The 12,695-nt window shown below is 43.8% G+C and overlaps 1 protein-coding gene across 3 annotated transcripts in view; it reads left to right on the top strand.

Moving 5' to 3' along the window:
* LOC144773524 (solute carrier organic anion transporter family member 2B1-like) overlaps window positions 1–12,695 on the top strand; it is a 619,417-nt gene that overhangs the window by 176,577 nt on the left and 430,145 nt on the right. For 2 of the 3 annotated variants that reach the window (XR_013599997.1, XM_078658586.1), the window contains exon 5: window positions 3,208–3,432. Coding sequence is in view for 2 of the 3 variants with exons in the window: in XM_078658586.1 (XP_078514712.1) it covers window positions 3,208–3,432 (225 nt within the window). In the remaining variant the exon portion in view is untranslated. The remainder of the gene's footprint in view (window positions 1–3,207; window positions 3,433–12,695) is intronic. The other variant, XM_078658585.1, reaches the window with a different exon arrangement.

Genomic DNA, 12,695 nt, shown 5'->3' with positions numbered 1-12,695 from the left:
TGTTTTTTTGAACATTTTTTAGTTTTTTTGGCTTTTATGAACAATTTTATATTTTTTTGTAGTTTTTATGGGGACAAATAAAAAACAGGGAATTGTAAACGGCTCAACTGGAGCAAAAAAAATCAGGAAAAAATTAAGTTTTTTTTCTGCAGTTGTGGTTGTCTCCGGCACAGTTGATGAGTTTGATGCTTTGCTCCCCATAAGAAATTGTAGTTCCGCAAAATATACAAACAATTTTGTAATCTCCAAACTGGCGTTGGACGTTTGGGAACATCTCCCTTGTCTCTGGACCCAATGGAGTGGGTTGTTTGGAGGTGCTCGGAGAAGATTGGGGAAGGTTTCTGGTCAGTTCTCTGACCTCTGCCGCAGCATAGTTGTTGGGGTGCCTGCGTTGCATGTGGCGAAGCATTGTATGGTTCCCAAATGAATATTTTTTTGCAGGGTTCCCCCTGGAAAGTACAGTGCCACAGATGAGACATTTCACCTTTGCAGCATTTACTTTCTTTGCACCCCTTGGTATTTTAAAAAACTCCCACACAAAGTGCTCCTTAGGTTTATATGGGGTATTATCTTCAGGCAGGAACTGCCTCTCCTCCTCCTCCTCCTCTTCTTCTTCACCACCAATGTGGTGTTGTGGTGGTCCTTGTGGTGGTGGTGGTGCAGATGCTCCTGCTGCTGCTGCTACTGTAGCCATTTCTCAATGAATAGAAGCAGGTCTTCCTCACTCAAAGAACAAAGTGAGAATGAGGAAAAAAGGTGGGGGCTTTCATCATTTGGAAAACAAAACTGTTCTGAACCAATGAAAAGTGTTATTTTCAGGTCACATGACCCGGGCTTTCATCATTTGGAAACCAAAACTGTTCTGAACCAATGAAAAGTGTTATTTTCAGGTCACATGACCCGATGAGCTTACGCTACACGCCCGGGGTCGCGCACCGAGGCGCACCCCGGGGCGCGTAGCGTAAGCACATCGGGTCGCGCCCGGGGGCGCATATGTTGCGCGATCGTATGCGCTCGGGCGCTTCTGGGTGCGCTTACGCCGTGCGTCATAAGACGCATCACGCGGCTACGTGATACGTCACGATGATGTTTTCATTTGCGGCAATAGCGCTAACGGGACGCTCACCGGTACGCGCACCGGGGCGCGCCGTAACTGCGCTTACCGGTGCGCTCACCGGTACGCGCACCGGGAGCGCCCCAGGGCAAAAAAAAAAAAAGGGAAAAATATACATAAAAAAATAGTATTACATAAATATACAATATAAAATTCATTATACAAAATATTATATTTCATAGCTATAGAGATTTGCTATTAAAAAACCTTTGAAATTCACTGAAAAAAACATAGGTTTGAGGCCCTATATATAGTTAGGAATTAGCATTTACAAAACCTATGAAATTCATTGAAAAAACCATAGGTTTCACACCAGTTATAGTTAGGAATTAGCATTTAAAAAACCTATGAAATTCACTGAAAAAACCATAGGTTTCACACCAGTTATAGTTAGGAATTAGCATTTAAAAAACCTATTAAATTCACTGAAAAAACCATAGGTTTCACACCAGTTATAGTTAGCTGGAAATTTTACTGACATAAAACCATTGAAATTCCCACGTTATAGTTAGTTGGACTCACTATAACTTGTGCGCCCGCAATGCACTGCTGATGATGTCACATATTACATCATTCATGACATGGTTAGTGACATCACTGATGACATCACTGATGACATCTCAAAGGACATCACTGATGACATCACTGATGACATCTCAAATGACATCACTGATGACATCACTGATGACATCATCCATGTGATAATACAATACACCTCCTCACGCTCTAATCTAACACATGATACACCTAGTGTTAAATACAAACTACCATTCCTGAAACCATTGACACAGTAAAACCACTTACCACATACGCACTCACTGATTTCTAGGTCTACACACACATTCACTCATTCACCCATACAATCTTTCATACATACAGTCACTCATCAATACAAGACCAACATATGCACTCATACACCTATACAGAGACTCACACACTGCCACTCATCCATGGAGTTACTCATACACCTAGTCAGTCATGTAAAGAATCAATCACATTCCCATTTCCACAACTATAGTTATACACACAAAACCTTGCTTATTTAAACATAGACTAACACATACTTACTGTCTTTTACAATCACTGATACAAGTACATATTGATAGATACAGTCACTTATGCAATCACAGGCTGTTATATATAGTCATTTATATATGACAACTCTCACATGCAGCAGCTTACACAACAACAAACATAATGATGTACACATTCAGACAGTTTAGTCACTAACCCATGCATTCACTAAGACACATTTAAGCACTCACTCATACAGTCAGTCACGCACCTACTAAATCTTTCATCCAGACACTCATACATACACTCACTCTTCAATATGTAAAACATATTTTAACTTTACAGAAACACACAGACACTGGATGATGTCATCAGTGATGTCAATTGAGATGTCATCAGTGATGTCATCAGTGATGTCATTTGAGATGTCATCAGTGATGTCATCAGTGATGTCATTTGAGATGTCATCAGTGATGTCACTAACCATGTCATGAATGATGTAATATGTGACATCATCAGCAGTGCATTGAGGGCGCGCGAGTTATAGTGAGTCCAACTAACTATAACGTGGGAATTTCAATGGTTTTATGTCAGTAAAATTTCCAGCTAACTATAACTGGTGTGAAACCTATGGTTTTTTCAGTGAATATATATATATATATATATATATATATATATATATATATATATATATACATATACCAAACAAGCCTCCGAGTATATATATATATATTCCAATTTAGGTCGTTTTATTATTCATGTGTTTAGCCCTTTTAATGCTATCCACAATAGCTATCCACAATAGCTAAGTAGTTTCTTGCAAAACTGCTTCAACAATTTCAGAACATTGATGTTCAATAGCTGCCCGTTTCTTGTGTTCAAATTCTGCCTGGGGCACCACAAACACTATTACATGCCCTGTTTCTGACTGTATGAAAGAACAGTGGAATTATTAAGATGTAAAGAGAAACCAGATGCTCTGTCTTGTAACAAAAATTAATTTTCTCCTAAACTAACATAAAAAACAACCATTAATGTGAAGTTGTAATAGGTCCCTAATCATTTGTTTTCCCATTTAGCAGGTGTGTCCAGAAACTTGACTGACATTTGTCATCTGAATGGGACCAGCCGGGTGCTGAATAATTCCATCTGCACCACTCAGTCCGTAAAGGGGACCACCTACGTCATATCCTTCTTCTTCATTGGCCAGTTTCTCTTCGGACTGGGTGAAGTCCCTATTCAGCCATTTGGTATTTCCTACATTGATGATTTTGCCACCAAAAGGAACTCACCACTTTACATAGGTAAGTCAACCATATTGAAGCTGCAATAACTTGACTGCAAAGCCTCTGTTTTTTCTACCGTTGTTCGCAACATTGACAGTCTCTCTGCATACAGACACACCCCTCATGCATATTCTACTATGGTATGAAAATTACCTTTGACTTTGAAGTTTTTAATATGAAACTTTGGGGTATGGTGTACAAAATCAAGCAAGTGCTTACTGCTAAAATGTCTTTGAATCTGCAAGACCCTGCCTGCAGGAGGAGGTCATGCAGAACCAAACCTTTAAATATGAATGCAAGAGTCAGGCAGGAAACTGGTTGGGCAGCAATGACACTTATTTCCCACTTGGTGTTAAGGAACTCTTTACTAGAACCAGCGGACTCTATTGCATAGTGCTAGAGAATAGATTCGCCTCAGTGGGGGCTTGCAGCAAACATCAGCATATCAACAGAAACTATTTTTTTCTGCTTACTGACAGTATAAAATGTATTTAGTGAAGGCACTGATTCCGCTTTACTAAAGATTTATGCCTGTCTATTGTGCAGTGGATGCTCCTCCGCTAACGCGGAGGTGCATCTCCCTATTGTTTATTAGCAGTAAAGTTAAGGATAAATAGAATGATAACAGCTAGCGTTATTATCATTTTTTTTGTCCTGTTGTCTAGCAGCTTTGCCTGGCAGGGTTGCTCTCACAGCAGGAGCAGGGAGAGTGGTGAGCACAATGTAAGTGCACATGAATGTTTGGACGGCCGTCTCGGGCCAGCAAAACAGTCATGCGCACTTTGCATTTTTTCCACGCAGGCTGCATTACAGCCAGCATGGAAAACATGCCCAGGCTCCCAGTCAGCGTCTGAGCTTCAAACCACGGCGCTGAGACCAATCAAAACACTACATTAAAGCATAGTGATTGGCTGACAGAGAGCATGGATGTGCTTCCTATTCTGGCCGAAGCAAGGGACTACAGAGAAGAGATGCGGCAAGGAAGTAGCACAATGGTAAGTTATTTTCTTTTTTTACACCTGCTGCCCCCACCTCCAACCACTCCTGCCCACATCCCCCTATCATGTATATGTTCCTAGACCTTATGTCCATACACCCACAAACAGTTATAGGTGTTTGCCAGCTGATTCTTCTGTCTATGTAGATGCAGCTTGTCCACTCATAGCAGTTTGATCAATCTGGGGCATTGTTTGGAGTCAAACACATTTTACAAAGTATTTTCAACACAAGAGTAAACGTCGGAACTCTAATCAGTTCAGATTAATTCATAGATATTTCTCTTGTTGTTACATGAGTCAAATTTAGTGGACAATGAACAGTTTTTGACTTGTTGTTCAATTTAATAAAGATATGGAACATATAAGTTTGACAAGGTGTTTGAAAGCAAATAATTTCAATAGCACTAAATTTATTAGATGAAGGGTACATTGCGGTAATCCTCCTGTAGGACGTTGGACCGGTAGCCAACACGTGTTTCGTTACAGAGTAACTTCTTTAATGGCTGCAAATGATGCCATAACGAAATATTATACGTTACAAAAGTAACAGAAATTAAACAGGAAAATAGGAGTATTTAAAAAAATTAAGGTTAGAAGATGTATATGAGATGTTAGCCATAGTTTCTAACTGTAGTATTGTAGTGAGAAGCAAAGAATGTTTTGTTTAAGACATGATTAGTGAAAGCAGACCCAAAATAACCAAGTAGTGATTACAATTATTCATGCTGTTCTCTAATAACCAAACCACTGAAAAACATTAAAGTCAAAAAAGGAATTGGTAAGAACTAATATAGGTGAGTCCATGTGTAGTATGAAAGTCAAGGTCTGTACCTTAAATGAGTATTGAATAAAACTCAGAAGTGATCCATAGACGTTCACAGTCTTCAGGTTAAAAGTTGACCAGTTATCTGACAAAGTTAACCAAACAGAATTTTTTTTGTAAAGAAATCGTATTCCAAGAGAAATACTTGTTTCTACCTCTATCGAGCTTCATAGGAAGTATATTAAGATAACATATATACCTATTTATTTATTTTATAACTCCTGCCCGAAACGGTAGTGGCGCCACACACTTTCAGTGGATCCAATATTCATCTTCTGAGAATAGTAAGACAAAGGAGAATAGTCTGCTTCTGGGTTGTATAAGAGTAACTCCTCACAAGTTCAAAAAAAGGAGTGGGGGGGCGCAATCATATCTTCAAAGTAAAGCATCCTATGATATGGCTGTGAAACTAATATCTGCCAATTTTATTTATTTTCTATTTTCAGGACCTTACAGTGGAATGTAGACATTATAAAAACAGAAAAACAAGGAGCTCTTCGCAATTATCCCAATAAGGATAGGTTATCAAAGTCCTTTGATTTTTAAGAGAAAATGGCAAAGTGGGAAAGAACGAGATTCCTACTTTTACATGGAACCTTTACAGTTACTTATAAAATTAGTCTAATGTACAAGTCAAACTTTACCAAAAGCTAGAATAACTTGTGTCTTAGTGCATCGTATAACAACAGAAATTCCTATGCAATACTGTTAAAAAGAAGACAAAAGAGGAAACACATTTGTATAAATTGTAGCCATAATTGTTAGGTTTTGTCAAAGTCTTAAACCGTAATGACTTACATATGAAAAGATGAAGTTGTAGGGGTATTATATGCCTCTAGAAGATACAAGAGAGAACCATATATATATTAAATCAGCCGATCAAGGCTATGTGTGGTGCTTCAGCATTCTCCACAAAACAACTGATAAACATGTTTCTAATACACAGTTCTCTTGATGTACATCAGGCAGTGTGAGGCTTGGGTAAAATAACTGCCAAATTCGATTATGTTAAAAGCCATTCATCATGTCTTATTAATTCAAATTCTAAAAGAATAGCACACTCGATATATTTTCAAAGAATGCCTCAGAGATTGCTCGATTTTAAAAAACGATGTACCCATTGTCTAGTTAAAGCTGTGTATCGTTTTGCGGTAACCTGTCCATGCGAATTCCGCCTTTTGTAGCGGCTGATGGACAACCAATCACCAGTCACCATTCTCTATTGGTAGAGCGGTGGCCATTATTGAATGGTGTTTTTTGTTATCTCTATATTGTAGTCCGTATCCCTACCCTAATTCTGATTGCAATTTTATTTTGTTAAAGAAATGTTTACGTGAAAAATAGAAGTCATAAAAATATATCATGCAAATACATTTATAAAATGAAAAATGAGCATTAGTAAAATTAACAATTAGTGAAGTTGGAGGAAAAAAATTCAGGTAGCTAAAAGTGAGTAGATATTATTGTGAAATCATACAGCTCCTGTTACCATATTGACTTGTAACAAAATCGAAGGAGAAAGTATATATTTTTTATCGAACCTGAATACAACCTTTGTCATCACAAAGTATCACATAACTTGCGATTTTGTTACAATGTACAGGCAATCATTTCTTGCAATTTTAACTAAATAGTCACTTCATGGCATACAGTCATATAGGCAAAAGATATCTTTTAGTTAAAAAAACATACAGGAGGAGGAGCTTAGCGGGCATTCGAGATGGCCGCGTGAGCACAGAGCTCTCCGGACCCCCGCCGCTCCCGGCATAATATCCTGAAAATATCCTGGATTCTTAAGAGGATTATTGAAGAGGAACCTGGGCTGAACTCAATACTGGTTTCAGATTTTGATTTGGACCAGGGGCACCGGAGCTACGTCGAATCGGACTTCCGAGGCCCGCCTTGGGACACACCCGGGACTTGGCGAAGCTCTGATGCCGTGTCTGAGTTGAACAACAACGGCAGTGGGACTCGACTCATGAGTCCCCCCCTTAACTTTCGGTTTCGATTCTGACTCGGACGACGTCTTGGCCGGCCCCATATTGGAGAAGTGTAAGGGAGCCTTTCGTTCGACTTGGATCTGTTTGGGCCGTCTCCCACCTTGACTTGCCCCCGCCGGTGACTTTTGTACGGTGGTGCCCGGTTCTCCAGCAGCCATTTTCACCAGGTCGCGAGGGTCCCTCGGGGGCTCATTCTCCAACATGTCTGGCAGAGGGGACCAAGAGAGACGGAAGACCAAGACTCCCCTTTGTGGGGGCCCGGTCCAGTCTAACATCATGGACCGGTATACCCTGTCTAAATCGTCCCCAGGTGCCATCATTCCTACCCCGAGTGCAATGGGAGACCCGATGGCTGCTTCGGCGGAGCTATCCCTACAGGACATCATGGGCGCCATCTCCAACATGAAAGAGACTATGGGCCAACAGTACGAAGCTCTGGCTCACAAAATTGACACAGTGGCCATTGATGTGACCTTGATTCGGGCCGATCTGTCCAATGAAAAGGTGAAGTCATTGGATCTCAAGACGACTAGTCTCACGATCGACGTATCGGAGCTCCAGACGGAGATTGGCAATCTTAGATCTGCGAACGATCTCATGTCTCATCGTCTGGAGGATTTTGAGAACAGGGCACGACGCTGTAACGTGCGTTTAATTGGCGTACCGGAAAATCCTGATGCCCACTCCGTTGATCTCCTTGTCGAGGACCTGATTCAGAACTACCTTGCTCCGTCTGGGTTGAGCAAATTCTTTGCGGTGGAACGTGCCCATCGTGTTCCGGCTGGAAAGGGCAAGCCGGGCGCTCCGCCGAGGCCCATCGTTGCCAAGCTTTTTCACTACAGGGACCGAGATGCTATCCTGCAGGCCTCGAGGGTAAAGGGCCCGGTGGCCTTTGAGAATGCCACTGTGAATTTCTACCCAGACTTTTCCCAGCTTGTACAGAGACAACGAATGGGCTTCCGTGGAGTCAAGAAGCGTCTTCGAGACTTGGGACTGATATACGCCATGCTTTTTCCTACCAGGCTGCGAGTTGAGTATGATGAGAGAACATTCTTCTTCGATCGACCTGAGATCGTAAGTGACTGGCTGGATTCCCTACCGGACCGGACGAATCGGACCGATTACGCCGAGCACCCGGGTGGAGCCGAGGGTGGCGTGGAGTGATGAAAGCGATCTCTCGGCCCTTGCCTCCGTACCAAGACACTCTCTGCTGGGGTTCCGTAATTGTGTAGATTATGTTCTCAGATGACCCCCCCTTTTTTCTTTTTTCGGGGTGGCGGGTGGGACTGGGGCCCTTTCCTCCTCCGGGGTCTTTCTGTAGAATAGGGGTGTTTGGGCGACAGGCACACTGCATGTTGGGGTGGCTTTTTAGTCTACTGCAGGGGTGCAGGGAGGGGGGTGTTGCATTGGGTGTTGGGGGGTGGGTAGATGGGGTGTTTGTGGTTGTGTTTTATTCTCTTCTTCAAGGCGATGTAATGTTTGCAATTTTGTTTCCAGTGTCTTGCTCTTTGTGGGGTGGCTCCTGCGCTACATGCTGGGATGGGGGGTAGTGGGTTGAGGTTCGTTTCGTGGAATGTCCCTGGTCACGGACGCTGCCAAGATGATGTACAGGGAGCAGCAGGGCAGACTTTACAATGTCGGGGATAAGGCGGGTAGATTGCTTGCCTGGTTGGACAAGAAGGAAAGAGCAAATCGCGTAGTGCCTGTGATCCAGACTTTGGATGGTGTGAGTGTGACTGACCCGGTTGAGATTGTGGAATGTTTTGCGGACTATTTCCGTGTGGTTTACTCCCCGGTGTCGGACAGGGACGAAGACGACTCCCACTTCTTGTTGTGCGACATAGATCTACCCCGCCTTTCCGAAGTGGAGCGGGTATCTATGGAGGCCCCGTTCTCCACGGACGAAATAGCGGCAGCAATTCGATCTCTCCGTTCGGGCAAGGCTATGGGCCCAAACGGCCTGCCGATTGAGCTGTATAAACTGCGACCTGATAAGATTGTGCCCTATCTTCGTGCGATGTTTCGGGAATCACGTGATCTAGGCACACTCCCTTATGACCAACGCTTGGCCACGATCGTGGTCATTCCCAAGGAAGGTAAACCCAGAGACCTTTGTGCGTCATATAGGCCCATCTCCCTGTTAAACGCTGAGCCTAAGGTTCTCGCTAAGGTTCTTGCCACTCGTTTGCTTGCGGTCATTGGTGACTTGATCCATCCGGACCAATCCGGATTTATCCCACACCGGAACACAGCCCTTAACCTACGGCGCCTTCATGGAGTCCTCGCGAGGGCGGGGTCTCTGACGGAGCCGGCCATTTTGGCCTCATTGGACGCCTCGATGGCCTTCGACACGATAGAGTGGCCCTATCTTTGGGCTGCCCTCGTGAAGTTTGGTTTCGGCCCAGAGTTTGACGGGTGGGTGAAACTGTTGTATACAAGCCCCCTAGCACAGGTAGTTGTTAATGGTCGAGTGTCCGTACCCTTCTCCCTTGGTAGGGGGACCAGACAGGGATGTCCTTTGTCTCCGCTGCTTTTTGCTCTCGCACTGGAGCCGCTAGCTGCGTGGCTCCGATGGGAGCCGTCTATCAAAGGTATACGGTGGTCCCCCGACTTCGAGGATCGTGTCTCGCTTTACGCCGACGACATTCTTCTCTATCTTACCTCCCCGTGTAAATCTTTAAATGTCCTCTTTGATGTCCTTACCTCGTTTGGCAAGAACTCTGGCTTGGTTATAAAGTGGGCAAAATCCTGTGTGTATGTTATTTCTGGCGGCTTGCCTCCGCTACCACGTAGGTTTCCCATCCAGGTTACTCAATCGGGCTTTAAATACTTGGGGATTTTTATTACACTGGACTCGTTGGTCCGCTTTGAACGCAATCTTCTTCCCCCACTTCGTAGATTGAGGCTGGACGTGGCCCGGTGGCGTAAATTACCTTTGTCGCCGCTTGGTAGGGCCGCCCTCTTCAAGATGATGTCCCTACCCCGATTTCTTTATGCACTCCAGAACTCCTTTGATGACATCCCTACTAGTTATTTCCGGGAGGTAGAGGGTTTGCAGAGACAGTTGATTTGGGACGGGCGTCCACGCATTGCCCTTGCGAAACTTACCATCCCTTGGTACGATGGGGGCATGGCACTTCCGGACATCAGAAGATATTATTGGGCCTCCCAGTTGTCCGCTATCAACCATTCTGTGTACTCCCCCGGCCCGAATCTGGCTTTTGAGATGGACAAATGCCAGTTGCCGGGTGGAGACTTCAATAGAGTGCTTTATTCCAGGGCATCTAGGCTTCACCTTACGGGACCAACAAGGATTGCTGTGAGTGTGTGGCGGGCTGCGAATGTGAGTATGGGCTGGGGTGATCGAGTTACGCTGGCGACTCCACTTTATGCGTCTGAACGGTTGGGATGTCTCTGGAAGACGAAGGGGTTTGAAAGGTGGGACATGATTGGTGTCGGTAGAGTGGGTGACCTTTGGGTGAAAGGGGCGGTGAAGTCCTTTAAGACACTTCAGAATGAGTATGAACTGAGTGACAGAGAGTTTTTTAGATACTTGCAGGTCCGTCATGCTCTGACTTCGGTTCTGGTTTCCGGTACCGCCGTCCCTGAATCCTCTCCCCTTGAAGACCGTATACTTGACGGTCATCTACCTGATAGTACGATCTCTTTGATCTATAAGAAATTGATCAACAGTCGCACGGATCTGCTCGGCCGGCTTAGAGAACTGTGGGCCGGAGACGGGCTGGAATTGGACGACGAAGACTGGCAATCGGCACTGTCTTCTCCGAAAGAGGTCGCCATTCCCGCCCGTCTCCGACTCGTCCAGCTTAAGATATTACACCGGGTGTACGTTACTGGTCCCCGTTTGGTTGCAATGGGTTTTTCCCCGGATGGGCTGTGCAAGCGTGGGTGCGGGATGAGTGCTATGTTTCTCCATATCATTTGGGAGTGTTCGGAGGTGGCTGATTATTGGACTAGAGTGCTTGCGGTGATGGCTGATGTTACTGGGATTGTCCTGATGCCTGAGGCCCGGAGGTGTTTGCTGAACGTGTGGGAACCTAACGATTACACAGTGGCCCAGACGAGATGGGCGACCCTGGGGTATATGATTGCAAAACGAGATATACCGCAACTTTGGGGCTCGCAAAGACCCCCCACCGTGTCCGTGTGGGAAGAAAATATGGATTGGTCGATGTTTAGGGAAAAGACGGTATACTCAGCCAGGGGCAGACCAAGGGCATGGACGAAGATCTGGTGTCAGTGGAACACCTATCGCGAGAACATCTGTACACCTCCAATGGTGGAGACCCCTGATGTCCTCTTGTCCCCTTGAATTGGCACTCCCATATGTTCGAATTTTTTATTTCTATGGCTTGCCTGACCTCCCCTCTGTTTCCCCCCGCCCTGACTTGATCCATTGATTGCAATTTTGTGTTTCTCATCAGTGAGCTTTTCCCCCCCTCAGGGGCTGACTCTGTCCATGACGCTATTCGCCTTTGTTTTTGTGTTTGTTTCCTTTTGGTTTTCTCTAAAATAAGAAAAGTTTTCTATCCTGCTTCTACACTGTGTGCGGCATTTTGCATCCTGTCCTTGCCTGACCGCTGGGTTTTCGGCCACTGATTTTCATGTATCGCACTATGCCTTGCGTATTAGCGGCCGGCCCGTGGGGTTGTAGGCCCGTGTTTGTAAATATAATTTTTGCTGCTCAATAAAAGTTTTTAATCAAAAAAAAACCATACAGGTCATGCAACAAATTCAGTTTCCTGTGCTTGAGCCTGTTCACAATCAACTTGTAGGACGTATTGTATTCCAATGCATATCCTCAACAAATAAGAGAAAAAACATTGTTTTTTAATACTATATACAAAGAAAGGAACAAGAAAGTCAGAAAGAAAATAGATTCTCAGCATAGGTCACAGATGGCAAATAACACACATGTTGATATATGTATCCCCAAAATATGACATAGAGAAGATTAAGGTATATGAATAAAGACAATGACATGATCTTATCAGTTTCATCTAGTCATTAAGAAAGATATGTAATTCTTTATCTAAGTTGATACCTCTTTCTACTGCGCGAAGGCGGATACTCCATTGTGTTTCTGCTTTTCCTAAAGTTAGTGTTCTGTCTCCTCCTCTAGCATCAAGCCGTTCTTCTGCTATGCCATGAAAACTAAGACCTGTAATAGTTCTGTTGGGATGGTTGGTATTGTAGTGCACAGCTAGAGGGTAGCTTGAATCAATGTTATGGATGGCCCTCATGTGTTCTTGGATTCTCTCCTTAAACAGTCGTATTGTGCTATCTATATAGATTAGGCCGCAGATACAATGTATACAGTAGATGATATATTTTGTGTTGCAATTAATTAACTGATGAATCTGATATGTTGTTTTCATATTGCATTTAAATTCCTTCAATTTATTGCAAGTAAATTGACACATTTTGCAGTGGGCAAAC

Source organism: Lissotriton helveticus, chromosome 8, assembly GCF_964261635.1.
Source record: "Lissotriton helveticus chromosome 8, aLisHel1.1, whole genome shotgun sequence".
NCBI lineage: Eukaryota > Metazoa > Chordata > Amphibia > Caudata > Salamandridae > Lissotriton > Lissotriton helveticus.
This window is presented reverse-complemented; position numbering and strand designations above follow the sequence as displayed.